The sequence below is a fragment of the Centrocercus urophasianus genome, unplaced genomic scaffold (assembly GCF_019232065.1).
Source record: "Centrocercus urophasianus isolate 14NV4802_14NV808 unplaced genomic scaffold, USGS_Curo_1.0 seq_11, whole genome shotgun sequence".
Classification (NCBI taxonomy): domain Eukaryota; kingdom Metazoa; phylum Chordata; class Aves; order Galliformes; family Phasianidae; genus Centrocercus; species Centrocercus urophasianus.
Genome location: NW_024884253.1, coordinates 60943752 through 60971135, shown reverse-complemented (window position 1 = coordinate 60971135; position 27384 = coordinate 60943752). Strand labels below are relative to the sequence as shown.

The 27384-nt window shown below is 40.3% G+C and overlaps 1 protein-coding gene across 1 annotated transcript in view; it reads right to left on the bottom strand.

The window, feature by feature from the left end:
• Nucleotides 1-18090, bottom strand: part of LPCAT1 (lysophosphatidylcholine acyltransferase 1) — a 60629-nt gene extending 42539 nt beyond the window's left edge. The window contains 6 exon segments of the mRNA XM_042839177.1: nucleotides 1034-1094; nucleotides 2474-2583; nucleotides 9134-9348; nucleotides 10688-10830; nucleotides 17349-17609; nucleotides 17611-18090. Coding sequence (XP_042695111.1) covers nucleotides 1034-1094; nucleotides 2474-2583; nucleotides 9134-9348; nucleotides 10688-10830; nucleotides 17349-17609; nucleotides 17611-18090 — 1270 coding nt within the window.
• Between the last annotated feature and the right edge of the window lie 9294 nt (nucleotides 18091-27384).

Below are 27384 nucleotides of genomic sequence, written 5' to 3'. Positions count from 1 at the left end.
ACAGAAGGGAAGAAGGGAATCGAGGCTTTAATGAAGAATTTAGACTTTCAAAGCATGGTTGGGATTTAGAGAAGAGGAAAAGATTGAGAGGAGTGGAAGAAAGAGCAAAAGAAGTAGAAGTGGACGTTCTTCTAACCATCACTCATTCATCTAAAAGGTAAAAGTTAAGAGGGGATAAGGAAAAGTTTTGTAAAAGTTTCATTAGGATATAATAATGAGTTTCCTTCAGCCAAATTAATCAGAGCACAGAATCACAATGCTGATTCATTATATTCCGATACAGATATCCAAGTTGCAAGCAACAAAAAATAAGACACAATAAGAAGGGAATACAATGAATTAGGCAGAAAACTAGGAAGAGGCAAACACATTCACAGCTGATTTGCTCACTACAGCCTATTCACTTTTATCTTCCTACTTACACCACAAAGGCAAGTTTCTAACAAACACTGGTAGATCATTGCAATGTTAATAATCCTATTATAACTGCAGTTCACACCTCTGGTAGTGGTCATTGTTATGTATTTGTAAGATAACAGGGTTCTACTAACTGTAAACTGCCTAGAATGCACATATTTAATACAAAATCTTGCATTAAAAAGGCAGTCTCTGCAACAGTGCTATACTGGTAGGATTCTTGGGCTGTCTTCACCAGAACACAACTCAGCAACAAACACTACACAGAACCAAATGCCACAGCAGTCTGAAATGGATACCAGCTGATACCACTACGTTGTATTTAAATGCAGCAAGACTCAAGGGGCATAAATTCAAACACAAACACTAAGTAAGAAACCTCCAGCTCTCAGGAATCACAGAAGGCAAGAAAAAAATCTGAATTATCCAAATAAATGTTTTGCATAACAGCAAAAGCATAATTCTTCCACAGTATCTGGAAATTTCTGCCCACTCTATTACAAGATTTATAACTCAATTTCTGCAACAGCAAACAAATTACAATGCAAGTGGCATTTCAGAAACTGAAGATACAAGAACATTCTGTAGAGAACAGAGAAATGAGCATCATACCTACCAGGCTTGAATGTAATTAGACAGGATCGGTTTGTGCATGTGCCCTCTGGGAATATCATTATCTTGAAGTAAAAGAAAAAAGTTGACTTAAGAAATATTTGAATGGGGATTCATTTATAAACACATCTTTTTGAAAGACATGTTAACTGACTACAATAGAGAAGTTTGCCTTCATTCAAAGTTTTACCTTTGATTCTATCAGAACATTAACAGGGACTAGGAAAACTTGTGCATTAGACAGAATTTTCATAAACGTTTTTTGTGTTTGTAAAGTATACTCTGTCCCACAACAAAACAAAATTCCTGCACCCAGTCTTCTTACAGGCTAGGAAAAGGAAGATTGGTGTCTATTTAATACATTTATTATTTGGCTTGCATACAGATATCAGAATGATAGAGGCTTAAAATATCTGAACAGAATTCTAACAAGAAGAAAAATGTTCAAGTTAAAACAAATTCAGAGGAAGGTATTAAATTGTGAAAAAAAATGAAACTTGTTTAAAAAAAAAAATACCTTGGCAAAAAGCCATGAACTGCTGAAACTGCTGAGACACTTAAAGGAAATAAATACACATCATAAAGGGACAAACCAATGGGCGAGAACTATCATTAATGGTTTTACTGCCTACACTTGTACTAGTTTTATAGATGGTCTAGAAATCACTTCAGCTTTGGAGTTCAGTTTCTTCATATTTCAAATATATTGGTTAAAGTGATGCAGTAACAGCTATGCATCACCTTTCTGTCATTGTTTATGTCTTTATAGTCCAATATGTGTACCTAACCATTGTGGAAAGAACCACGCCATCAAAGAAAGCTATCTTGCTATCTTAATCTAAAAAATTCACAAGAAGAATGCTTCACATTTTCAAAGTAATCACTTGCTTCAATAAACTGTAGACCTTAGGTAGTTATGCCTTCTTCCTCATTACTGTCTTCCAAAGCACATTACAAGCAGTCACGTTCATGATGAATAAAAAAACCCAGACAATTCAAAAGCGTTCTCACTATGTGGCCCAACAGAGGCATATTCTAACTTTTGGAACATTTGAAATACTTGGACTATCTTGGCCAATATTCTATCTCCAATAATGACAATATGCTATGTCACAATATGAAAAGCAACAACACATGATACTCCCCAGCTATTTTACCAAGCATATGATTATTTTTTCTTCATAGGACTTCCAAAACCTGACATGGATTGTCCACTTGGCAGCACCTGATAAAACTCTCTTCCCAGGAACTTACCCAGACTCCCTTTGAAAAATACTACAATGAAAAGTTACTGTAACAGTTGTTCCGTATAGATTAGAAAGTTATCTTTGATATTCCACAGAAGGGGGAAGTCCACCCCCAAGAAAACACCTAAAGCATCCTGCATATCCAAAAGCATGACAGTGTCAAATGTCACCTGACACACAGTAGTCCTGTACAGTACCTGAGGCCATTTACCAGACTGAGCACGTCTCTTTATCTCTTCAACAGTTTTCCTGCGAGAATCCTGGTCTGACCGAGATACAAACACTGGTCGGATATATTTGATTAGAGCTAAAAAGAAAGAAAAACAAAAACAAGCATAACAGCTTTTTTTTTTTCCCCCAACTTCCTTTGAAAAAGATTCACACACACACCAACAGTCCTCTAGAGAATTTCTGACACAAGAATATAACTACTTTATTATATATATACATATACATATTACAAACTTCAATTCTCAGCTGAAATAGTGGAGTTATATTGAATTATTTTCATGAATTCCTATGTGGAAAACCTTTTTCACGATTTTGGCACTTGACTTGTTTAATCTTCAATAGATGGACACACATCACAATTTAAAAGTTTTGTACATATCACAGCTCTCTGTAGCAAAGCAGATTGACTATAGCTAGTTTCTTACTCCTGCAAAACCTATCCCTCCCCTCTCCCTGCAAAGCAGCAGGAGCCTGCCATTGCAACTGTTACCAGAAACAAATCTTGTGGCCTGAAATGCTACTTTCTTTAGAGTTTTTGTTTCCTATGACAGCTCAACTTCAATTGCAGGTACTCCATCAAATACACTGCATATATGGTTTATGTGATCTTTTCTGGGGGAATCAGTGCAAAAGGAAAAAAACATGCTTATGTTCTGAGCTGTCACCTGTTTGCCTGTTCCTTAGATTAATCAGGTCTCAGGCATTTCTTTTGTGGCTTACTGGTTATAAACAGGAAAATTTTTACACACAGGAATTGAGAGTGAACAAGAGTCAGAAATCAATCCATGCACGTTTATCACAAGGATACTGAAGCCTCCTAAAAGAAAAAGAACAAAAACCCAGTATTTACAGCTTCTGCAATATCAAAGAGTGCTACAGGTAAAGCATCTGCAAGTATACTCTACTATCTCATGCTTTTAGCTCAGCAGACTGTATTTATATGCATTTTTTATCATGTTCATATCTTGTAGCCTTACTCAAAGGTTTAAGTTACTATATCATTAGCTAACCTGATTGCCTAAAACAAGTATAAAAGACAGATTGCATATTTACAACTGCTCCGAGATGAATTCACTGGCACTAGCTGTATAATCTTCTTTTGGCAAGGATAAACTTGCTGCATTAATGGATCAGCCAGTGCTTAATGTGTGAGGGGAAAAAAAAAAAAGAAAAACAAGTGTGAAGCATGACACTTGTGCACTCAGCAGAAGCTTCTAGTTCTGTTGGCACCTTGCTGGCAGTTGCACCAGCATTCACCAAAATTGTTCTATGCTTCTGCGAAACCAACCCATCACACCTCACAGGAAAATGCCAGACATCTGACCACCTGCTGGAATAATTAATTACCTTTATCCCACAAGTTGCTGAAGCCTAGAAGACAGCTAATCAGAGAGAAGTTGCCATACAACACTCTAGTACTTTTTTCTACATGCTTGTTCTTGGGCAGTATCCACAGTATTAGCTAGAGGAGCATCAAAGGTCATCATGGGCCAGCTGGGGCTACTGTTCTGAGAAGGTTAAAAAAACAAACCCCAGCACACACACACACAAAAAAACCACAAAGGAAAAAAAAGGAACAAACAAAGAAATGGAAGTAAAACCACACTTAAATAATTTCACAACTCTGCTTTGTTTCTAATTGATGCTAGTCCTGAGTTTCCCTTATTGTTGCAATATAAAACAAACCTACAGCAACTAAAAGAAACAAACCCTCACCATCCTCAGCCTTCCCCCAGCATTTCTTTTGCATGAGGTCCAAATAATGGAATTCAGGCTATGGAATGAACAAGAAACTTCAGAGCTCCATGGCTCTTTTAAAAGACAAATTGTTATAACAGGGCTTTTTTTTTTTTTTTTTTGTAATAATAGAAGAAATTAAGTAAGCAGATTTTACTTAGGGAACTATTATAAAGATAATCAGAACACAGATTGGCCTTTATGAAATGAATAAGCTTAGCAATACATTCAAAATACTCCTTGGAGCTCATTTGTGTCCTCCAGGCAGGCTACAATGCCAACACAGGATGCTGGCATTCAAGCTGGTGACCTTAACACTATTATAAGCCGCAGATTTATAACACATAAAAGGACTGTTTTGATGAATCTCTGCAGTATTTAAGTGTGAGATTCTCACTGGAGAGCTACAGCTGTACCATGGTGCTCTTAAAAGTATTGTGGATGAGGAAAAAGAACAACTGGAGCGGGGTTGCAGAATTTTTCACAGAAATAATGGGGAAGTAATTTGGTATCTTTTAAGTTCAAAGATAAAAACGTATAAATACTTCCCATAGAATTACTTATCCCTTAGACATGATGCTCAATAAAGGACTATAAAGTACCTTCAAAAGGTGAACTTAAACCAAAATTCTTAAGTCTACAAGATGTGGAAAAAAACTGATAGTTATTATAGCATTGTATGATTTTTCCCTTCCTCTACAGCTCTTCTGTATTCTGCCAAGTATAAATTACCTCCTTTTCCTTTACAAATTTCTGTTGACTAACATATTCTTCTGTTCATTTCACAGGTACCAAATTCCTGTATTCAAGGATGAAGTTACAAATGTGAAGCAGCTGTTTAAAGCTTATATTAGCTTATCAATTTAGTTTAGTTTTTACAAGTTGAAATCATTGAAGAATACTGAATTACAAAAGTTGTCCAACAAGCAAATCGTGCCAAACTGTGTTTGCTGATAAATCCCCTTCACTTCTCTTTGAAGTATTTTCCACACTAGCAATGAGCACTTCAAGCTATCATCCAAAGCAATCATCCAAAGTTCACAGAAAGATCTTGTTCTGACTTGAAGAGAGGTCCAATATATCAAACAGTAAAATATAAGGACCTGTGCTAATGAATGAATGGATTCAACTTCCTCAGCCAACATCAGATGCCACAGATTCACAGATGTTTTCTTCCTTGGGCTACACAGCTTACACAGTACTGGTGTACTGAACTTTCCATTCCAACCTATCAAAATGCTAAAAAGCCAAACTTCAGTATGACAGCGATGAGCACAGACTATCTGGGCATTTTCAACTTACTACATGCTGATTTTCTTCCTTTTTTTTTTTTTTTTTTAATTGAAAATCAAAATCACTAAAATCCGAAGTATGTTTCATAGAATGGCTTGGAAGGGCACTTTCAAGACCATCCTGTCCAATCCTCTGCCACAGGCAGGAACATTTTTCCACAACATGGAGTCACCCAAAGCCCCATCCAATCTGATTCAGAACACTTCCAGTGATGGGGCAACCACAACTTCTCTAAGCATCCGGTTCCAGTACACCATCATTAAAATGTTCTTTCCTATATCCAATCCAAATCTACCCTCTTTCAATCTGAAATAATTACTCCCTGTCCTGCCACTACAGGTCACGGTAAATAGCCTTTCTCCATCTTTCTTATAAGCCTCCTTTAAAGCACTGAAAGGCCACAATGAGATCTCCTCAAAGCCTTTTCTTCTCCAGGCTGAATTACCCCAAATCTCTCTGCCTTTTTTCAGATGATTGCTTTCCCAGTCCCCTGATAATTTTCATGGCCTTTCTGTGGACCTGCTCTAATAGGTCAATATCTTTCTTGTACTTGTGGATGCCAGAGCTGGATAGTAGACTTCAGGTGGGGACTCTGGACAAGCAGATCCTCTCCAGAGAGCTTAACTCACTGCACATGTATCAAGTGGGTGATTTTCTTTGCTTGTACTAATCACTAACTGAAGAGTTCTTCATAACTCTGTTAGAGCAAGAAAAGATTTTGTTTGTTTTCTTTTCCTAAAAAGAAGAAAGTTGTCTGAAGAAGTCATGAGTTAAGTCTGATTCTTAAGCTGTGCTACATGGCTCAGGAGAACTGCCTTCAAGTTAGAAAGCAATAAAACAGTCATACACAAACACCTGTTGAATACTTTCAATCCCATTAAAAAAAAAAAGCTTTTAATCAACTGGACTAAAATTGTCAGTGGATCAAAAGATTAATATTCTATGACTGGCAAAGAAAGGGTAGAATATAGGCAGCTTGCCCATTCAAGTACTTCTGGAAACAATCCTAGTAACCCATTAGCATTCCGATCTTTCCTTGCCTGCTACACCACCTGATCCTTCTAGTAAACAACGTATAATGTCCTGATAACAGTGTCATTACATTACCTACTACATATATTCAGCAGACATCCATACATGTTTCAGTGCAGATCATGCCTTCACCTAAAGTCCTTACTCATTGAGATTACCTGAAGTTTCCTTCCATTGCTTCATTTGTCATGTTCTGAGAAGTCAGCTCATAATTAAATGGATGTACTTTATTCAAAACTTCTCAGAAAATTCCAAGTGACTGTTAACAATCCTCACTTAAGAGACAGCAAGATTAGCATTATCAGTGGCTGACTCCACAACTTCACTGGAGCTGGTTTAGGAAGTTCACAAGATCTACAGAACTGAAGAACATAAAAACCGATTCTTCTCTAAGAAATTCAAGGTGTGTCTGAAGAGTTGACAGTTTACTGAGAAATATAGAAAAAATGGCCACATTTTCAGAGTGTAAGAGGCCCAGCAGAATGGGTTGCTTTTTTTCTAACTTATTTTTGTAGAGAAGTATAAATAACATTAGAATTAAATACAAGATCAAAGAAGGAAAGGATGCTCAGTAGCATCTGCTCCACAGAAAACATCTTCCAAGCAATTTATATATAATACGTATATAAAAAACAACCACCTCACTCTGCTAAGAAATTTTCACTAAAATTTAAATCAAATATTCGTGAGTCCTTACCACGTTCTTAAGGTCCATTTCCTTTAACACCATAAACTATTGTAATTAATATTGCTCATACAAAAGGTTTTAGTTTTTGTTTTGTTTTTAAAAGGAAAGGGTTTTTTGAACTCTGAATCCCAGTTACGACTTCTGCCATGCCTAGTTTCCAGGGCATTTTTCTAAACACTTCATAATGGATTACATGAATTTTGTGGCTGCACAATGTAAAATAAATGCAGCTATTCAGGAAAAAAAATACTAAGATTTTTAATATAAATATGTGTTATATATACCAGTAACATTCCATCAACTCTCTATATAAAGCTTTCTTGTTTTGTTTTTTTTTTCTGTTCTTTTGCAACTGTTTTCGCTCACACATGAAAAAAAAAAATCAAGTGAATAGTTTAAAGATTTGATTGCAGTAAGTCTTACACTTTTAACTGAAGCTTTACCTTAAAATGAGATATATGAGAAGCAGTTGGAACTTCTCAGTGTGCATTATTTGTGCTAAATCCAAAGCAACTGCAATCTCTGTATCCCTCTAGCTGTTCCTCAGACTTTTTCACTAGTCTTCTCTGAATCCAATGTCAAGCAGCAATTACGGCATTCTGCTGAATACCATTCTTCCACTTCATCATATGTCAGTATCAGAACATGACCTGCAGTTACATCATTGAAGTTCTCCAAAGAGTCCAGTTAAAAGCAAAGAAGAGCTCCATATGGACCAATTTATTTTGCTGAGCAGGCAATTATTAAACAGTCAACTGAAGCATCTGAGAAAAAAAGATAAACCTATCCTTGCTCCTAAAGCCCAGTTCACCCTGGACACCTGTATACTGTACAGCAGTGACAACATACCATCTCACAACAAGATTTTCTTTCAATACTGGACATTGGAGTTAATTTTATTTTTTTTTTATTTCACACTATGCTTGTTTGTATATATTTATTTTCAAAAACACAGGCCTACATTATTTTTGTTCAAAGTTTCTTTTAACTTTCACACAGATCTTTCACTACCCTCTCGTTAGCAGAATACTCCAGGAAATTGAGGTACAGCTACCATTCTGGCCTGTTTTACTTGATGCAGAGGCACATTGCCAAGAAGCTCCCTATATGAAGCTTCCAGATGTAACCACTCAGAAATATGACTGACAGATGCTGATTTAAAACACATTCTTAAAACCACACTGTCCAATGACATTAGAGGATGTCAACACAAACAGCCCGATTCCACTAAGATGCAACAGAACTTTTGTTTATGCATTTATGTTCACACATCTCTCGTCAAAGGCCAAATTAAAATTTTCTCCCCCTTTTAAATTATCCTTAAAATCTACACAATGAGACACAGCAACATTTTCTAAACTTTGCTGGTCCCTAAACATAGTAGGATGAATTTCTTTAAGGTGTTCCCACACAATTCAGTCAGACACACATAACTCCAAGAGCTCTCAAATATCCTTGGCACAATTGCATCAGCAAATAAAAATCACAAATTTATCTCAAAATACCATGAACATCTACACTGATAGTTTAAACACTACTGACTTGGTTATCTGCAACAATCTGCTTTACTGCTCTTTCACAAACTGCCTGAAACAAGCTTACTCATGCATGAGAGATGAGCAGTGCACCTTCCAGGCGGACTCCACTCTTGAAACATTCCTGGGATTGAGCTCCAAACTAAAGAAGAAAAACAGCTTTGGTAGACTTTCTCCATGGGCCGCCCTTTGCCCCATCTTAATTTGCTTTTCCATTAGTTGTGTTGAAAAAATATTGCAGTTTTTTTCTTTGTGTGTCAGGCCTTCTCATGCCAAACTAGTGAAGCTACTGAATAATTATTTTTTCTTTAAAAATTAAAAACGATTATCTACCAACTTACTTCCCCAGACAGGAATATCTTTGCTTTCTGCTTTCATCACAATGGAGGCAAAGGTCATAGTTACTGGAATGGCATCAAAGTAAGAAGAATGGGGAGCCACAGTTAATATTGCTGCTTCTGCCGGCAACGCTCGTCTGCCTTTTACATTTATCCAGTGGAATCCACCAGCAAGCCACATCATTCTCATGATAGCTTTCAGCAAAACGTCCACCACCCTGAAAAGAGTTCAAATAACAGTTACACTTCTACAGGGATACTCTAAAATGATGAAAAAACATTACATAAGAACTATTAGCATGACAAAATACAGACACAGCTTACATACTAACACTGTGATTTTCTTTCTGTGTAAGCTTAACAGCACTTTCAAGGTAAGCTACAGCTCCATTTCATTTCATTCCTGAATATTAATATCTTCAAATCATGTAATGTTCACATTTATTTTTTCATTAAATTAATTTTTATTTGGGCTGAGCCTGTTGAATTGCTTATATACAATATCTAATAATGCTTTCCAGTAATACCAAAAAGTCCCTATAAGCTGATCCCACACACACAAAAAAATACTATTAAAACACTGCTTAGAATGCATCAACCCTCATTCCTGGATTCAAGTTTACCCAAAAGCTACTGCAGCAGCAAAGGGCAGAGATTCTTAAACAGGGGGATGCACACAGAATATACCTGGGAGCTCTGAAAATATTTCACTTTCTTCCCTCTATCTCTTAAAGTGTATTCTTTACTGCTAGACAGTCATGAAAAGAGAAGCATTCACTTTGAACCAACAGGGTGCAAAGCCTAACCTCCGCAGATTATTATTCTCACATGGATAAAGGTTGAAAATAACTGTATGCAAGACTGAAGGCAGTCCATTATTCCTTCAGTCATATGCTGAATTCACTCCAAATTAAATGTAAAGTGACGTGCCTCTGCAGTTCTCAGCCTCCTTACCTCCTGTGATGCAAAATGCAATCAACCTCCCTCACTCTAGTGCCAGCTCATACATTTAATGTTTTTTACAGAAGAAGTGGTACACCACTCCTCCCTTGCCTCTTAAGCTGCAGTTTTCATGGATGGGTGAACACCACCTTACATTGTACCTTAATTAGCATTCCAATATCAACACAAGCACAGCCTTATTAATGAGCACCAAAGCATGGGGCAAGCCCTCAGAGAGTCAACAGAAGTTCTGTCAATTCGTTACAGAGAAGGAAACAATGGAGTGAAACAGTTTAAAATAACAGAATATGAAGCCTGGGCACATTTCATAGTGTCAATCTTCTTAACATTATGGAAGTAATTGAAACTGAAGGATACCATAACAAAGCTTCATTCTACATCCTCTATAACAGTAAGAGGCAAACAATTAGCTATTTTCCTCCTGTAATTCTTGAGCCATTTGGTAAATCAAACATTTTCGGGGTATTCGGTTAGGAATTTTTTGTCTCCTAACTTAAGAAAATATGTAAATACTGTTTGTATTTTTATGTTGAAAAGGAAAGCGTGTCTGTGGTACCTGCACTACATCAGTATTGTGCTACATCAGTTACTCACTTTCTCCACCAGGAGAGGGGCTTTTCAAGCTCTTGCTCATCACATCCCATTGAAGCAATGAATGCAAAAGGCCAGGCCAGCAACATCATAAAAGCAGCAAAGAAGAGTCGGATAGGAAATAGAGTCAAGGTCATGAAGGCAATCTGGAAAAAACAAAACAAATGAGTTAATCTAACACAATTTTAGACTGCAAGAAACAGTAATTCCTATAAACTGCATTTTTAAATAACAAATACCTAACATTGAAAAACAGCAGAATGTGCTTCAAACCCAATCAAACAATTGTAACGTACATGTGCAACGATTTTGTATTCGCAGATCTGAATTAGTTGAAATACAGTCACTGTCTTAAAAAACTACCAGTCAGCTTTCTGCACTTCTTCAGAGCCAATGTTTGTTAGCTGCTACATCCGCATCTTTTTTCTTCTCTGCAGCAGCATATAAAGTAAATATTTAGCATGGGTGCATTGTAAATCTGACTGAATTGTTGTGGAGTCAGCCCATCAGAGCAGTGATGTGCACTTCTTCAGCAAGGTGCTCTCACATGGCAATACAATCCAACCTGGAAAGCTTTTCCAGGATGGGGCAGATATCAGCTCCTCTGTAGGATATTCTTGTAACCAGAAACTGTGGGGAATGCTGTACAGAAACAGCCCTAGATAAATATCCAAATACACATGCAAATGTCTGCTCCAAATCAGTGTTAATAGGCATAAATCCCAGACAAAGCAGAGATTTTGAACAAGTTGTCTTCTTCCAGAAGCCACAATGAACCCAGTTGCTTCTACACCTCCTTTCACCACTCCAGTTATCAGAGAGTCCAATCCCAACCATCTAGTCCTCTGCCTTCAACTTCAGTGCAAAAGATATAGTGTTGGAACTTCTCCCATATTCTTTTGTAGAATTCTCCCAAATGTAGGGCCTGGCCTTTCTTAAGCTGTCTGGAACCACCTTACAGAAAGCACAGCTCAACAACCATTTGCGTAATGATCGACCTGTTAGAAGAAACAGTTGCAGGTGCCAAAAATCCCATCCTTCTCAAAGGACAGAATAAAAGCAAGTGGAGGTTACGGCTTCAAATGACTGGCTAGGGGAAAGAGTGAAATCATAAACTGATGGCTGACTGGGGTAGCACTAATGCTCCTCTAGCTACACAGAGGAAGCTAGCAGAAGATGGATAAGATGCTATGAAATGATAGAGGCAACAAGCGAAGAAAGAATTCCAAAGGAAATAAGGTATACATTCACAGGTGACTCAGATGTCATAGAAAAGTACTTCTCAGTATCATAATAGCTCAGCAAGGCTGAGAAATGAGGCATAAGGTACTATCTCATATCGTGTTTAATCTGATGCACATCCAGGCTGTTGTGGAAAGCATCATTCATATTCTCTTCTTCTTCCATGATGCAGATCCAGTCACCATGGAGCTCAGTTTTCCACTGACCAGTTCACACTTTTTCTCACTTCCCAAAACAGCTCACTAAACTCCACAGCTGCCCAAAAGCTAGGTCTAGGGTAGATGTAGGGAACGCACGGCAGAAAAAAACAACCCTGAGCTCCCTGTTTCCTAGGTAGCCCACTCATTTTAGCTAGATTTTACAATGATGGTTCAGACTGGCACCATCATCTCATAACTCAAAACAAGATTCCAGTTTCAAGGTGAACGACTTCAGCTTGCCACATCAGAAATAATTTTTTCCCCTTGGATACAACATTTTCCCCAAATAAAACAGTTTAACTTCCTTAAGTAGCAGTAGTCAGAACAGCCCACAGACAAGACCACCACTTCTGGTAGCAGTGAGCAATTAAGTCACCTCAGCTGTTTAATAAAGCTTCACTCAGACCGTGGGGAAAGAGGGAAGAAACAGATGAGTACAAAGAAACATAAGAGTTCTAGAAGCTGCATGAGAAGAAAAAATGGCAAGCAAGATCTGAATTTGCAAATGAGGTCGGATGAGGAGAATGAGAAACACAGACACAAGTATTGATTTGAAGCAATAATAAGAAAAAAAACTAGAGACAACCAAGGGTTCAAACACTTCAGGAGACTCAAGAAAACTCAGAAAATAGGGGAGTATTTATCTGCAAACTGAAGAAAAGAGAGCAGCTGCCTCCCAGGTTCCTCAGAAGGAAGGGACCAGCTGTGGAGGGAAAAAATAAAGAGGAAAATGCAGGTGAGGACACAGTTCCCTGAGATTCATGCACTCTCCCTCCCACTCCTCCAAGTCTCCTTCTCTGGTTAGTTACAAAAGGGCAGTTGACTGACTGGGAGTGACCTGTACAGTCAATTGTATGTGCACAGCATCTTTTGTATCACGTTCACTTCAGAGCCACGCAGCAGAAGAGAAACGGCTGTTGCATCCACAAGATCTTGAACGATGTCATAAATGTGTAGAAAAGGTCTCTTGGTCTTCTGTGTCTGGAGAGAGCAGTGCTGGAAAGAGCAAGCAAACAAGCAGCAGTTCCACGTACCCACTGTGACCCCTGCTCTCTTTTTTTTTTAAGCAGGTGGCAGTGAAATACCTGTCAGCACAAGAAGTTTGCTAGGAGAGAGAAGGACTACATTCAGCCCCTGAAGAAGGTTTGGAATCAGGAAGGACACGAGCATTTGCAAAACAGTTCAGAGTGCATTCAGACACCCTCCTGAGTAAGAAAGCTTCAGTCCCCTAAAACCTGGGAAAATCCTGTCCCTGCTGGTTGTTACCAGAGATCAAATGAAGGAGACATGCTGCACTCCTGGTCCGGCCTTGTACAGGTGTCTTAGTTTCAGAGTGTCTGGTCTTACACAGTGATCATTACTTCTACATATTCAGTACACTCAGCCACACAGACATATTTGTTATTAATATTATGAATTCTTGTAAATATCATTCGTACGTACCTAAAAAACACAGATATTTATATTTTAAAGAAAACTCAAGATCCATCTGGATCTTTACCTTAGGGGGTGCAGCTCATGACCGATTTTCTTTTTTGAGTACAGCTCAATTAATGTCTTTTATTCTGAAGGATTCTAGTTAGTTTTTAACAAGTTGAGAGGTATGCTGTGGGAGTCCCATGGGCAACAGTAAGGAAGAGGATAGCCTTAAAGCTGGTAGAAGAAGGCTGTCTGAGAAGCTCACAAAGATCTAGTTTGCCTCCAGGTAAGTCTCTTAAACTAAAAAAGTATCATGTGTTCCTTGTTCAGAAGCCCCACATTCTGATTTGAGTAAGAACTTAAAATGAAGGTATCAGATACAAACTTAGATCCTTTGTAAGTTCTCTAAACCATCAGGTCCTACGTATCTAAGCACCGAGCCTGAGAATCAGAGTAAACTTCCTTTTTGTGATTGTCTCAGTTTCCCGTCTCTTGAATGTCAACATCATACCTCTCATTAAAAAGTTGAAAGAGATGCATCTTTGAAATTAACAATACAGTGGGAATCATTAAGTAGCTTATTCACAAAAAAAAATCCCACGAATTACTACAAAGCCAAAGGAAAACAGACCAGTGAACTGCATGTTCACATAAAAAGGCTCTGATTTTTTTTTCTTTTTAAATATGTCAGAGACTAATCTTGCCCCACACTTCCACTTTTTCACTAAAATCCATCTCAACAAGGATGGCACTGAAAGAGTGAGAAATTTATCCTTCGACACTTCTCTTACCACCTGCTTTCCCACTCTGCAAGTGCCCTGATTGACGTATTTATGGAGATAATAACAGGAGTAGATATTTTCATGTGTGACTAAGCCAACCTAACCGATCATCGCTGCTAAAGAGGGTGGTCCTGTTCACACTCCCCTTGGGTCAGTTCTAGCACTCATCTGAGCTTGCAGTGAGCCAACGCAGCTCATTAAACTGAAGAAAAGCAATCCCAGCAAAACAAAAGAGAAACAATCAGACCACAGAAAAACACAACAGTCTGCTGTTTTAATGAGCCAAATCAGCTCACCAAGACACCAGAGGAACACCAGCACTGGTGCAATAAAGGCCAGAAATACTGGAAGCAAGAAAGATGGAACCATATTGAGTTTTAAAGCAGCAGGAAAATAAAGCTACAAATGCTCTGTGAGAGCTTCAGTATGCTTCTGCCTGTTCTGTAACACTAGGACTAACTAGTAACAACATCTGACTTACAAGATATCTGTCCAGAGCATATTCGGATGAATGAAACTTGTGATTAATGAAGCCATGTCTGTCTACCTTTCTTCCAGAAAGAATCTTTTCCTGATAGTATTGAAAATAAAACACGTAGCTTCAGAAATTATTCCACTGTTATTCTCAGATTAGGGCCAAATAATCATAATCTCTACAGGAAGTATGGCATGCAATGTTTTTACATTGTTACCTCCAGTTTTTATGAAACCAATAAAGAGATCTGAACAATTTCTTAGTTCTCAAATGGATTATTTTTGCCCTTCTTTTCCCTCTTTGTGGTTGTTTGGTCCATTTATTTTCCACTTCTTCATGCCCAGTCTCAGGCTGAAGTGTTTCAAGATGCATTTACTTCGATTTGCATTAAAAAGCAAAAAAGTTAATCCAACCTCTTGCAGAGCAGGGGATGAGGTGGCAGTGAAGATAATGGATCTATCCGATAGTCCATCAGCCACAGGCAACAGTCCCTCAGACAAAGCAGTCTTGTCTCCCAGTCCTCTTTCCCCACTACCTGCACGAAACCTCCAGTCCCCACACATTCCTGGCCTTCTCTGATCAGACTGCGCAGACCCAGAACTGAGCCCTGTTAGATTCACAGAGCTGACAGAGAAACCTGTGGCACAGTCTGCGCCTCCAGCTGAACAGGAAGTGAGTTCAGCTGTAATACTTCATGCTGAACTCTTAGTGACGGGCCAGGACTGCGTGAAGGAGAATGCACACTGCTGTAATTGACTGTGAAGGAGCCTCCCTGTTCAAGAAGCCTCTTTTTCTGGGAGAGCAGCATTTCACGCAAGTGAAATAGTTTCACAGCCCTCCTTCAGCAGCTTCCAATTCAAGCATAACCATTTTCTTAATTAAGAAAAGAGGCTAGGAGAGAATCATTACAGCAAATAAAAAACTCTGTCACAGTTCTGTATGTCATCTTGCATGATTCTTCCTCATAGAAATGCAGAAATAAGATTACGAGAAAGTCCAGGTTAAATGACTTTATACCACTGTGCACCCATAACGTTCACTTTAAAAGCAAAACTGAGCCATGCTTTGATGAGGCTGTTCCTTTGGTCTGCACACTGCAAAAGACTACAGAGCTTTAAACACAGATTACAGTTTTCATTGGAAATAAACCTTTGAAACCCAGTGGCAAAGCTCACATATGATACAGATGTCCAGAGCAGCCTACATAAGGAGGGAGGTATGCTCTACAAGCGGTCACTGAGTTGAAGTGGCTGAAGATCTGTTATGACAAACAGATCAACAGTGCGAGTAGCTCATAGGAGACTGGAAATACTACAAAACCGCTGCTCTGCCCTCCTGATTGTCCATCTAAAATTCCTCGTAAGTAAACAAGCAGACAGTAGCATTAGAAAGATACATTGACAACGCAAAGTAAAACATTGTATCTCATTATAACAAAACAATCAGAATGCGCAAGACCACATGCTACCTTCGCTTCCCTCTGCTCCGTTACAGACTTCTAACTCATTAATTACACAGAGACCGTGGCATAAAGGATGAGACAGGGTTATGCTGAAATCATTACAACCTTGTGATTTATTGAAGAAGCTCCAGGTATAAATTGAATGAGACAAATGACATAAACCTCTTCTCCCTGTTCCTGTTGAAACAATTTATCAGCAACCACTGAATTCAGCCTTGGTCCGTCTCGATTACAAAACAAGTAAGAATCCTTTCCATTGCAGCCTGCTACGAATTCCTTAGCTGTCAGGTACTTAACGCGGGGCACATTCCAACGTTTTGTAAATCAGGCCATATGTGTCTTGTCCTCAGGGCCCAGACAACAATCAGGCAAAGCAACAACGAACTCCAATCCAAAGAGAAATTAAATTCAGGTTGGCTCCAAAGAGTCTTGATGTGACAGGTTCAATAGCAGCAGATCTTAATTTCTGCGTTGATATGCGTGTGGCGCTGCAGGCACCGTAGGCTTCAGGCACCCAACACAACAGCTTTAAACGAACGTTCCTCAAGTGCTACCGCGATGGAAGTAACACGGCCGGCCGGTCCCTACCCGAGGAGCCCTTCGTGGCGTTCCTCCACCCAGGCAGCGACCCAGATCCTCCCAAAAGCCCCCGCCAGGGCCACCCACCCCCTGCTAACCCTGCGGGGAGGCGGCAAAGGCGGGTGGGGGTTCCCATCCGCGCCGCCACTTCCACACCGCTTCCCGCCGCCTCCCGCACAGAGCGCAAACCGCGCCGCCGGCTTTCTTTATGCGGGGCCAAACTTCGGAGCGGCGGGATCCTTCGGTGCGCATCCCTCAGCTCGACAATGGAAGAGGGAGCGTCTACAGGAGCGCTCCCTCGCACCCCCCACGTAATAACGATAGAAAAAAAACGATAATTGTGGAGCGGAGAGGAGAAGCGGCAGCGAAGTGAAGGCGCACCCTGCGCCCTCTCCTCACGGCCTCGCCCCCGCCCGGCTGCGCGCACCCCGCCGCCCCCTCGCAGAGCCGCCCCCGCCCGCCGCCCAGCTCACGTCGCGGCGGGGCCGAGCCCGCGCGCCCCCACCTTGGTTTTCTCCAGGGGGCTGAAGCGCAGCTGGTGCACGAAGGGGCTCCGCGGCGGCGGCCCGCGCTCCCGGCTGCCGGCCACGCAGCATCCCCGGCCGCGGCTGCTCAGCTTCATGGCGGGGAAGGGCCGCGAGGAGAGAGAAAGAGGGAAGGAAAAGAGCGAGGGCGCTGCGCGGAGACCGCTGCTCCGCAGGCGGCGGCGGCGGGCAGCGGCGGCGGCTCGCTCCCCGCTAGGCGCCGGCCCCCGCCCTCCTGGGGGCCGCGCATGCGTCCTGCGCGCCGGCTACAGCTGCTCGGCCGGCGCCGGTTTCCGCGTCGGTTGGGAGGATTGCGGGGGGGTGGGGGTATGAGGCGGGGGCGCGCTTTCTCCTCGCCTCGTGCCGCCGCCCGCAGCGACAGTTACGCTCCTCACAGGGACCTCCCGCCGCCTGGGACAGAGCTAAGGCCGCCTCAAACCCTCTGCGGCATCGGGGGGCAACGGCCGAGGTCCTCGCGTGGGGCCCAGGCCGAGGGGCTGCACCTCGGGCGGACCCGCTACCCTCTCGCCCCGTGCGTGTGGTGCTGCGGGCTGTAGGAAAGCTCTCTGCTGGGCACCACGAGACAGAGCGTCGGAAAACGGGAAGAAAGGGATAAGGGCAATCCCTCTGAGGCGAAGACGGTTCTTTCACGCTGGCAGTAACGGAACGGGAGAGAGGTAGCGTGGGGCCGGCGTCTCCCTGCCGACAAGCAGCACGAGGCATCAGGATATGCTTCCAGATGTGCTGTGGACCTTTTGCTCCAAGCAAGCCTAGGCTGATTTTTTCTTTTTCTTTCCCTCCCCTCTCATTTGCACCCTCGGATCTTGAAAGAGTCAGATAAGGAAATAGCTAAGGTTGGATCTTGATAAATCTTTAGTTCTCAAGAACTTCCTTTGTATTTCGTAGAGCGCTGGTGTTGTGTCAGATTTCAAGAAATCCAGCTGGGTGTCTGACACAGCCCTTCGCTGTTGACTCCAACCACAAATCAAACAGTACCAAAGATATGTAAGACATCTGATGAAGAAATATTTATCGATGCTGTTAGTGTTGACCATCTCATAGGTGTTACAGAACAATGATGGCCTTACACATAAAAGTAAATATAAATCTGTAACGCCTTTGCTGTTTGTAATCATTAGTCTTAGAAGTGCAGAACTGTCTCTAAGTCCTATGATCAATGTCTTGCCAACTCCAGAAGCCTGACCTGGTGATCCTTAAGGGCCGCTTCCAACTGGGGATATTCTATGTGCATTTCTGATGGTTAATGCTGTATCTGCAGTATCATTTAAACATGTTACACAGACAGTTATTTACTTTTGAAAGACCAGGAATGTTGAAAGTCTAGCCATCGTGATTTGGGAGATTCCTGGTGCCTTTCAAAGATTTGTACCAAAGATCAAAAAAACCCTCGCTGTTAATGAGATCTGTGGAGGTGCTAAACTGTTACCTGGTAAACTGCTGTGAGAGCAACTGCAGCATCATCTGGACTGCCTAGTAAAATTAACACTTTCAAGCAGATTATACAGTCAAATACATGTGTATTTCCAAACAGTATAAGCCATGCTTCTGGAATGGGAGCCTTGGACTTGGATTATCTAAAAGCTTCAAACAAACTTCTTGAAACAAACTTGCAGATAAGGTCCCAGCGCGGGATATCTGATATGATTGTTGGGTTGTACTAATGGTATTTGTGTACAGTAAATCGATTTACATGTGTATGAATGAGTAATACTAGAGGAACAAGTGTGGCTTTGACATTAAAGGTCTTGTGTAAAAAAATTCCCCCAGGAATGGAAGGAACTGAGCATGAATCTTAGCGTAGGGGCAATCTCATGGTAGGGCTTGAATAGAGAAGGCAGGCTTGGGGTCTGCAAGCACACCAATTTGGCATACAGTAAACATGAGGGTGGGGGGTGGACTGACAGGACAGAATAAAGCATGCTTATCTGACAATACTCTTTTCTGTGCAGTGAACTGGAAAGCTTGCCTGGATCCTTTCAGAGATGCATGATGAAACTTGCTCCTGGATGGTTATTGTATGACCCCAAGAAAACAGAGCTAAGACTGTGCGAGTATGCATAAAAACGAGCAGTGTTTTATTAGTGTATATGTTGGTTTGCTATCAGCTATCAGCAAACCAATCCAAAACCATTGGATTTAGGCGGTTAGTTGTTCCGTAGCCCAAATACTTAGTTAATAAGAAATATTTTTTTCTTGTGAATTAATTAGATGATTGAATGAAGTATGGCTATAACACCGAGGTCTGACTGTTACTTTTTGTGCAAATCACAAAGGAGCCCTAACCATGATGTTGCTGTCAAGGCACTCATGTGTTATATAGCTCATCTAATAAGGACATACAAGGACATAGGAAGAGGTGACCAATTTATTGCAGGATTTATGGAACCTAACTTGCTTCATAGGAGGAGAAAATGCGTAATACATAATGTTGGATGTAAGAGTATTATGATACAATTGGAAAAGGAAATGTTGAAGCTGACTATCATGAGAATAAATTGTGGTAAGCTCTCAAATAATCTCCTCAGGGAAACTGTGGAACCTGAAACTATTGAAATGAGATTGCACAAACATCTAAGTGCCATTCTACCACAGTGCACAAAAGCTCTAATTGGTCCTTTCTGTCACTCATTCAGATGATTTATAGGGAGCTGTACAAATAAGATGACTCACATATAAAAAGCACACAAATATTCATTATGAAACATGCCTCTGTGAACCCTGAAGTTGGAAAAGGAATATTCAATATTTAACTGCTGAACTGAAGTGTCTTTCTCTAAAATATATCAAATAAATGTTCATAAAAGAGCAAATATGTTGACCACTAAACTTCATTTAAAAATAATAATATAATTTCACTCCTAGAAAAAGTCCTTGCTTTGATTTTTAAGATGGTCCTTGACCTTAATGGCCGTTTGACAAAATCAGCTGATAAATACTCAAGCACACTTCTATCACACCTCTGCCCTTAAAACAACATTTTTACAGTTGATTTCACATATTCGTTTTTCTTTGCAGTATTTTTTCTTATTTTTACCTCATGATTCTTGATGCAAATATATTCAATGTTTAAATATAAAGACAGATTCAAAATATATTTGAAAACTGATGTATTCCATGAAAATAAAAATCATATTTATGTTTAATGCTGGCAGTAATACAGATTTTGTAATAATAATATGCTTATGTTTTTCTTCTGATCTGTGAGGCAGTGTGGAATCCACCTTACTTTCTTGAATCAATAAAGAATGCAGGACCTAGTGGCAAATCTGTGGGAAGAACAGTGATTTCTTGTTTTGATAGTGCTGTATAGTCTTAGATTTGTCAGCCTGAAGAAATTAGAAGAATTTGTGACCAAAAACAAAAACCCCAACCTCTTCCCTACCCCATCTCTCCCCCCAGAATCCAAAACCAAAAACAAAAAGCTAACCCAAAAGATTAGATCTAATTCTTAAATTATTAGGAAATGTAATTTAAGAAATGTTCTCTTACTTTGACATGTGTTTTCCAACTCAAGATTCCCAGTGTTGGTTTCAGAGATTGAGAACAAACTCATTGGCTCCCATGAGATGATGTCTCCTGAGAGCTGAAGCAGAGGCAGAAATACTAGGTGCCATAAAGCCTTTTCTAGGCACTAAGCTGTTCACACTCAGTGCATACATCCTGAGATCTTGAAAAATGAGAGGACTGGACAACTACCAACCATATGAAGTTTAACAAGAATAAGTACCAGATTCTGCACCTGGAATGGGGGCATCCCTGGGTGTACATACAGACTGGTGAATGAGAGCCGGAGAGCAGTCCTGCAGGAAGGGATCTGGGGGCTGAAGGAAGTTGAATCTGAATCAGAAGTGTGCCCAGGCAGCCAAAAGGGCCAATGGTACTCTGGGGTGCATCAGGCTTGGCACTGCCAGAAGGGTGAGGGAAGGGACTGTCCCACTTTGCTTTGCTGGTGTAACCTCAACTTTGAGCAGTGTGCAGTTTTGGGCATTATAATACAAGAAGGATTTCAAACTATTAAGAGAGTCTTCAAAGAAAGGCTACAAAGATGGTGAAGGGTCCAGAGTGCAAGAGGTACTAGGAGTGGTTGAGGTCACTTGGTAGGTTCAGTCCAGAGAGTAGGAGACAGAGGCAGAGAGGCAGGTGCTGATCTCTTTGGTGACAGCAACAGAACCAAGGGAATGTCATGGATCTGTGTCAGGGGACAGTCAGATTGCATGTTAGGAAAAGGTTCTTCACTAAGAAACTGGTCAGGCACTGGAATAGGCTCCCCAGGGCACCAAGCCTACCAGAGCTCAAGAGGTGTTTGAAGAACACTCTCACACATAGGATTTAAATTTTGGCAAGTTCTATATGCAGACCGGAACTGGACTCAGTAATCCTTGTGTGTCTCTTCCAACTCAAGATATTCTATGGTTCCATGATACAATGATAAATCCTGCTCCTGTATGCCACAGGAGACAGTGCTAAGAAGGTGACCGAGCCTAAGGAACACTTTCTGCTGATTCCATCCTTCACCAGTTAATGGAAAGAAAGTTGGGAAAACTGAAGCCTTGTTCAACATTTTCAGAAGTCCAAGACTGTAATGCAGATTGCTCTGGGGTCTGAGATCTGCATCTCACTTGATTACTTTCCATTGTGTGTTCACATCATGTTTTTAGCTTGGTCTTCGATACGCTGTTCATATGGAAGAAGAAACATTGGCGTTCAGTAAGTAGTTCAGTCAATAAAACTTAGGAGTTTCATTTAGGAGTGAAAAGAAGACTGACAGAACAGCATGTGACAAATGCAGCTGGATGGTGATTAGGGCCATCCAGGGATGAAGTCTGTGAGAGATGATGCCGTAATTACTCAAGAGCTTCCACATCTTATTTTATTCCTCCCTGTTGTTTGTAGAGTAAAACTGAGAAGGAAGAAGCTACAGAGGCTCTCATAGTAGTACCTTTATATATATCGGTTTTTAGACATGGTTCACATGCAGATTAGATTCTCAGTTTTTACTTGAAAAAATCATCCTTATTTGAGGACTGCTCCAAAAGTAATGCTTCCTATTTTTATTATTGTGGCCCACAAAGTTAGAAGCAGATGGTGACATGGCAGTAGAGGTTGAACCTTCTCACCAATATTCAACAAAATTTTGTTGCTGTGTGACAGATGGCAGCAGTGGGGCAATCTGACCAAATGATGTCTGATGTGGAAGTATGTATGAAGCAAAGGTGCATAACTAAATTCCTCAATGTGGAAAAAATGGCACCCATTGGCATTCATTAATGCTTGTTGAACATCAGTGGAGATCAAAGAGTGGATGCGTACACAGTGAGGTGGTGAGAGCTATGTTTTAGCAGTAGCAGCAGTAATGTGAAAGTCAATGATGTTCTGGGCCACCATGCACAGCTGTCACACCATGAAATGAGGAGTGTCTCAATCAGCTCATCTGTGAGAATCAGTGGATAACCAGGAAATAATGGCTTCGATGCATTGGAAACAATGGTGGCAATGGTGGAATATCACAGAGTTTGTGCTAGGTGGGCTCCACGAATGCTCACAGAGAAAAAGAAGGAACACAGTATACAAGTTCCTCAGGACCTATGGAACTGATATGAGGCTGAAGACAACAGTTTCCTGGATCGCATCATTACCAGTGATGAGATGTGGTGTCTCATCTCAAAACAGCAGTCCATGAAATGACAACATATGAATTCCCCATTGCAGAAAAAGTTCAAGATGCAGACTCAGTGGATAAAATGATGCACACTGTTGGGATAAAAAACTAGTTATCCTTCTGTATTTTCTGGAACCCAGACAAACTATCGACTCTGATCACTACATTGCAACACTGATTGAGCCAAAGCTTGAACTTCCAGTCAGTTTGAAGAAGAATACAGCCTTTCTCTTGCAACACAATGAGCTCAGGCCCCATACCAGTTTGAAATCATGTGGTACATTGCCAGTCTTGGCTGGTCCTCCTTCCAAACCCTTTGTATAGTCCAGATTTGGCACCTTCTGACTTCCAATTTTTTTGAACTGATGAAAAATGAACGGTGTGGGCGACATTTTCCTAACAATAATGCCATTATAGTAGCTGTGAAGCAGTGGATCACCTCTACTGGTGCAGATTTTTTTGAGTGCAGCGTGGAGACTTTGCATCACTGGTGAAAATACATGTTTAATGGTGTTGACTATGTTGAAAAATCATGTTTTGTAGCTGAGAATTTGCTTTATCATATAATAGTGTTATTGTGCTCTTTGTATCAGCTGTAGAGTCCATAGAAATATATAGGAAGCATCACTTTTGGAGCAATGTATGTAGATGGCCACACACACATGGTATATGAAGATGAAAATATAGTGCAATAATGTGTACTGGGTACAAATTAAAGCAGCAAATATTTTTAGTGCTGAACTGTGCTTGTAGACTTCCACGTCTATGTTAATTACTTTTTCACCTTCATACTTCTCCCTCTTCTTTCCCTGAATATCAAAAAGTCTCTGTCACTAACAGAAGATAATCTTGCAAGGTAGGGGATGAAATCCTGTAATTATTTTCTGTATCTTTTCTGGTATGCGTGTTGTTAGCAAGTAGAATATGCGTGCTCATCAAATTCTATTCTTGAAATAAGCAATTTTCCTCAGTTTGTGCCAAAACCTATGCCCAACTATACAGCAGCAAAACCTCCATAATACTATTATGGTAATTTCTGCAAGTCCAAACACTAAGTACCAAGTCAACATTTTCCATATTCCAGATTGTATTATATAAACTACATAAGAACATCTTAAGCTTTCTGCAGACTTTACTCTTATGCCTTTGTGCAAATAAGAAAATATCTTACGAAAATACATTTTGAATTTTCCAGCACGTTTGAACTTTTAGTTTACACGGGTGTTTTTTCTTCACATGCTTCCTCTGATTTCTCATTTCTAAGTTAGAGTATGTATTTACAGAGGCTTTATATTAGGCAACCTTTATTTAGAAAACACTAGGTTAGCATTATTCAGGAGATAAGTGAAGCGGTATAGAAAAGATTTATTTTAGGAAGCTCTGTGCATTATTTGTATAATGAAATAGTGGGAAAAATAATTTTGTATGTTTCTGGTAAGGTGCATCAAATTCATATAAATGAATTCACTAGAAGCAGCCCTGGTAAAATTATTACCATGGTTCAATCACATCAAATACCACTTTACAATCACATTAAGTGCTTCATTTAATTTTTCTGAGGTATTAAGGTCTATTATTTAATATGTTTTAAATATTTACTTACTGCCAGACATTAACAGTGGTTAAATACGCAAAACATAGCATACAAACATTTTATGGTTTTGGAAATGCAAAAAGGATGATCTGCCAAGAGATCCCTGGGCAAGAACGTCCAGACCCAATCTGTTGCCTTCAGAAGCAGAATATTAGGGGAGCAAAAGCACAGCCAGTAGTGAAAATGAGACCATATGGGACTCGTAGTAGTGCCAGTGGCTTTATGCCCAGTTCATGCCCCTGCCCTGGCAGCTGCAGCCCTCAGATGAGGCAGGGAAAGGCAGAATCAGGCAGCCACATTTTTCTCACTTGTGTACCTAGCCCTGCTCTGCTGGGAGAAGAGGGACTCAAAACAAGTGCATATGTTGGAGTGAGAGAAAAAGGAAAATACGTGGTATGTGTATGGGGAGGTATGGATGTATACAGAATGGGCATACACTGACCTCTCTCCAAAAACAGATGAATGCACAGATCTTCCCTAAGGTCAGTGAAATCCAGGGATCATGCAAGTAAAAATACTACATATGGCTGTGCAACAATTTGGCTTCCACAGATAAGACCAACAAAGGGCTGCACATGTTTATGTGCCCATCAGGATAACCCAGAGGCCAGGCAGGGCGCAGGGAGAGCAGACGGCATAGCCAGAAGCACAGAGATAAAGAACTGCCAAATACAGATATGTTGCTTCAGGATGCGTCATCAGCTGTGTCATCCTGTGGAATAACCCATCTAAATCTAAGCATATTAAGTTCTCCACTGAGTTTATTAATGTGGGCTAACACCATCTGTTTGTGGACACAGGGCATTATATCTCTCATTAACATGATACAGTAGTTAAATTTAGATAGGCTCTTGGATGAGCTCAGTATGATTTAACTATTCTTACTCATGCTCTGGAGGATTCCTAGACATTGGAGAATTGAGTGGTTAATTAGTATGGTTGATTGTACTTAGCTTTTCTACAGCTTTTCTTAAATTCACCAATAAAAAGGCAGTTCTTTGAACAGAATATTTTTTGCTAGGGTAACATTTAAATGTTTTGCACCGGTAAGCCATGATGAAAAACAAGAAAGAACAGCAAAACAGAATGTATTAATTTAATGTGAAAATTAAAAATCTAGTAATTATTTTGAATGCCTTTTCTATACTATTCTTGTACTCAGATTTTAACACATTCTTATCGGCTTTTGCCGGAGGGTAACTGATTTTTTATGTCAGTTATATAAGGTATAAAAAGCTGGCACCAGGTACCCACTTACCTGTTAGCAGGAGCTCTCTATTATCAGATTTTTCATTATACTGTGCTGATATTGGCTTGCTCAGGCTGTATTCCCAGAGTTTTAGAGATTTGGGAATGAGGAGAGAAAAAGAAATCATTAAACATTCAAAGGCTTAGGCATCTTTCTAGACAGAAATTGAAATTAATGCCAAAGTCACTGTCTGAGATTTGGGGCATAAGTTGTAGAAATCAACCTAGACAGTCATGTAGTGTTTTGCTTGATTGGCCAATGCTCCAGAAGCGGTGCACTTCACCTCTTTGGCTAAGAAGTTAAAATAATGAACTACAGAGGAGGCATGTCAGTGTCTGAAGATTCTGAAAATGGTCACAGTCAGCGTCACAGAGAAGAAGCAAAACATGACAGGAGCTGAGCAGAGATGTAATTCAGGGCTCAACTGCCCTCAAAGTAGTAGGTGAGCCTGCTAGTAGCTGCCCAGTAGTATCAGTGAGCCTGTTTCAACGTGAAGCATTTGTAAAGTCAAATTACAATAACTTAAACAGAGATTTCTCAGAAGACAGCTATTTGTTTGGATTAACTCCACCTTCACTGTAAATAATTTCCCCCTTATTTCTAACTGCAGGTTTCTTCAGAAAATGGGAGAAAATTTTGTTTCTGTAACTTTTCCTCTTTTCTGCCATCAGTTTTCTGTCTCCTGCCATCTGACATAATGATCTTCCATACTGCTATTCCCAAAGCAAGATATGACAGAAGCCACAGAATGCATGGGGGGAACACCGCTGGCTTAACACTTGCCTTAGTGATGAATGCTAAATTCCTAGCCATTGATTTGTTTCTCAAGATGCAAAAATTATGACTCAGTAGCATCCCACTTAAGCAGAAGCTTTACAACTTCTTCATATATATAAAATTATAATATATAGTTATAATTCATAGAATCATAGAATCACAGAACATCCTGAGTTGGAAGAGACCCATGAAGATCATTGAGTCCAACTGGCTCCACACAGGACAACTCAAAAATCAGGCCATATGGCTGAGAGCTTTGTCCAAATGCTTCTTCAACTCCAGCAAGCTTGGGGCTGCAGCCACTGCCCTGGAGAGCCTGTTCCTGTGCCCCAACACTTTCTGGCAAAGAAACCTTTCCTGATATCCAGCCTGATCCTCCTTGGGGTATCAGGAAAAGGTGTTTCAAATACATTCGTGCATATGCATACACCATATTTTCAGTTCTTCAGGTGTCACATCAATTACTGTACAGGAACTGGCTAAATATACTGGAGACCACAGACAAAACCTGCAGTTTTATTTTCCCTTGCGAAAGCTTAAGACCAAGTGACCTGTGGTATCTTGTGTTCTTCCATGCACACCCAAATATATCTTACACAGACAAGGTGCTCTTCACTCAGTACTGCTGTTAGTATTATTTCCTGATAGAAAAGTATCAACTGCATTGTATTTTGCAATAAAAACACAAGGAAAAATTTTACAACAGACATTTGTTGT